The sequence below is a fragment of the Eurytemora carolleeae genome, unplaced genomic scaffold (assembly GCF_000591075.1).
Source record: "Eurytemora carolleeae unplaced genomic scaffold, Eaff_2.0 scaffold1093, whole genome shotgun sequence".
NCBI lineage: Eukaryota > Metazoa > Arthropoda > Copepoda > Calanoida > Temoridae > Eurytemora > Eurytemora carolleeae.
In genome coordinates this window covers 1-3,125 of record NW_019397002.1, presented here as the reverse complement: position 1 = coordinate 3,125, position 3,125 = coordinate 1, and the positions used below count along the sequence as shown (strand labels likewise).

Here is a 3,125-nt window from a genome sequence, read left to right as displayed (position 1 = left end):
AAGTTCAATTACGTAGTTGAATGACCTCGCAATTCATCAAATCTGGTCTCGAGTATTATTATTGAAACTATTATTAATATTATTATTATTACTATCATTATTATTATTATAATAATTATTATTATTATCATTATTATTATTTTTAATATTATCAGGGTGGGGACCGTGGCAGCTGAGAAGATGTATTTTAATAATAATAATAATCTGGCTTCCTGCTTCCTTTCATCTACTCAACATGGTATACTACACGGCTCCAACTGACTACTGGTGTAAAAGGTAGAAAATTGAACATATTTGCGGCGCAAGAGCACAATTTGTCCGCCATGAGAGAACAATTTTTGCGTCAGAAGATTTTTTTGCCTTGGAAGATTTTTTTTGCCTTGGAAGATTTTTTTTGGGTCCTAAGGACATTTTTGCGGCAAAAAAGCAAAATTTGTTTGTCACAATAGCATAAATCTAGACTCATAAGAGAACAATTTGTCCGTCAAAAGAACACAATTTTTGCGTCAGAAGAACGTTTTTGCGTCACAAGGACATTTTTTTCCTCGCAAGCTTATTTTTGCGTCATGAGAGCACAATTTTTGTGTCCCAAGAGCACAGTTACAGCCTCAGAAAAGCGCGTTTTTGCTTCATAAAACTACAAATTTTCCTCCTGAAGTCCACCATTTTTTTGTCATAAGAGCAGATTAATAGCGTCGTAAGTAAGAGCTTAAAAGATAATGATTAAATTTGCGTCTTTCCCCTCAATATACATAAGAACGTTAGCTATACAAAAAAAGAATTGAAGTAGTAATATTTATGCTTCAACCAAAAAAAGATCAATCTTTTAGAATTTTTTTATACTTTATAAAAAATTTAGGGGTTTCTTGAAGGGGCTGCAAAAAAATTTGAATATTTTTAACATAATTTTAACTTACAATATACAATATAATTATGCATAATATATGTTGTAAAGAATGTATTAGTCAAAAAATATTTCTTTTAAACCTTTTATAATCTGGCAGAGTTAAATTTAATAAAAACAATTATAACTTATAACTTCGTTGCCATTGGCTCCACAATTGAAAAATATCACAAAATAATCAATTTTGAGTGGCATGAATGATTCACAATGGTACCATTGAAACTTTGTCCTATTAAAATGGAATTATCTTTTCATGTATTTCTTTAAAAATCATTATTTTGTGAGAAACAATGGAGATCATTTTATCAAAATTAAACACTTAAAAATAAGATTAAAATTGAAATCAAAATTAAAAATCAAATACTTTTAAATAAATTAAACTCCAGAAAGAGCCTGGAATTTTTATTTATGTTTCTATTTAATGAAAGTTTTAAAGAAGAGCTCAGCTGTATACAGTACTTTTTAAATTTCTCTCTGAATAAATGAAAGATTAATCAGATTTTCTTTCAGTATCCAGCAGGGGTGTATACTTTTCAGAATTAACCCCCCCCCCCTCTCTTGGGAAATGATTTTTGATAATTTGGGGAGAAAAATTTGAAAAATTGGACATGAAAATGAAAAGGCAAGTTTTTTTCATACTTTTTCATTCTTTTCACAAATTTTCATTGAATTTTCCCGGAAAAGATAATAAACCCCTAAGAAAAAAAGAATTTCAGAAAGGGAGAAATATTTTTTGAGAAAATAAACACCCCTTCCATCTAACCTTTACAAATTTAAATACCAACTTTTAAGTAGAAAAATTTAATCTCATGTATAAAGGAAATTTAAACATTTTTCCCTTTCAAGTAGAATTTTCGGATGCATATCCAAGTTTACCAAGAAAATGTATTAAAGCACTTTTATAAAAAAAGAAAAAAATCTTTTCGTTTATGTGAATTTAATTTAAGTTTTAATTGGCATATCTTATTAAGATTGGTACTTTTTTATTATTAGTCAGTCATATTGTAACCAGTGTGAGCTTAATAGCTCAGAATAAGCATAGGTCCATTGATGTAACCCCTTTCAGTTCTAATACAGACCAGGGGCTAAGCTCAGATTGCATAGTTCTATTTATGCAACCCCTTCAGTGAAGGGCCTTCAGTCCTAAAACTTTCCCAGAGCTAAGCTTGGATTGCCTATGAACAGGACAACATACTAGCTCTTTTGTATATAGCTATAGATTGGACAGAAAGCAGGGCTGATGAAAAGTAGCCCAATGTACACTGTACAGTATTCAGATTCTGTCTGTTAAAGATATTTATCTGTTAAAAGATGCCAGCCCAGAAAACATGCTTTTAGAGATTGATTTAAACGTGTGGAAAACCAAAACCATTGTTCACCTGAGGTTTTATTTTACACTTAAGCCAATAGGCTTGAAACACGGCTTGACACGAGGGAGGATCAGCCAGGGCTAAAGCCAAAATAAAAGTTAGTTATCACTAAGACTGAAGATTAACGTGCTGTACAGGGCAAATGAAAGGCGGAGATTTTGCCAGAGAGATCAAGCTTTCCATGATTAATTCATTAGTATCATTTTATTTTTTATTTTTACTTGTAAATGCATTTTTTCCTATACTCCGTAGAGTTATTTTATACCTGCAGTTTTAAATGGTAACCATATCATTGTTTTTTTTTATCTGACATTTGTTATTGTCAATTTGGGTTTATGAAGCAAAGAAAAAAATTGTCAGAATTTAGCACGTTTAACAATTTTTCCATAAAAACTCATTGTAACAAAAAAGAAAATTTGAAGAACGAATTTTTAAATTTTTGATGTTGTTTATTTCAAATTATGCAAGATTACATTGGTAAACAACCTAAACTGATCTTATTAAGTTTGTTGATCTTGATCTTGAGTCTAGTCTATCTATTTTGTTCTTGTGTATGAATGTCTTTTTTTAATACTTTTTCGAAAAAACAACAAAAATGGCTCTTCTTAAAAAAAACATTTTTTTAATCTTTAAAATAGGTTTAGCTTAAGTTTGTTTTCAGACCAGTGGGTGGGAACTTTACAATCGAGCAGTGGAAGCTTTTAACCCATAAACAACTAGGTTTCGAGAACAAACACATTTTGTTTGATCCATGCTGGGTCAAACAGCCTTTACAGGTAATATAATAATAATAATAATAATAATAATAATAATAATAATAATAATAATAATAATGATAATAATAGTAACAA

The 3,125-nt window shown here is 29.7% G+C and overlaps 1 protein-coding gene across 1 annotated transcript in view; it reads left to right on the top strand.

Annotated features, from left to right (window-relative positions):
- Positions 1-3,059, top strand: part of LOC111710959 (uncharacterized) — a 15,963-nt gene extending 12,904 nt beyond the window's left edge. The window contains exons 3-4 of the mRNA XM_023485168.1: positions 156-276; positions 2,936-3,059. Coding sequence (XP_023340936.1) covers positions 156-276; positions 2,936-3,059 — 245 coding nt within the window. The remainder of the gene's footprint in view (positions 1-155; positions 277-2,935) is intronic.
- Positions 3,060-3,125: the final 66 nt, after the last annotated feature.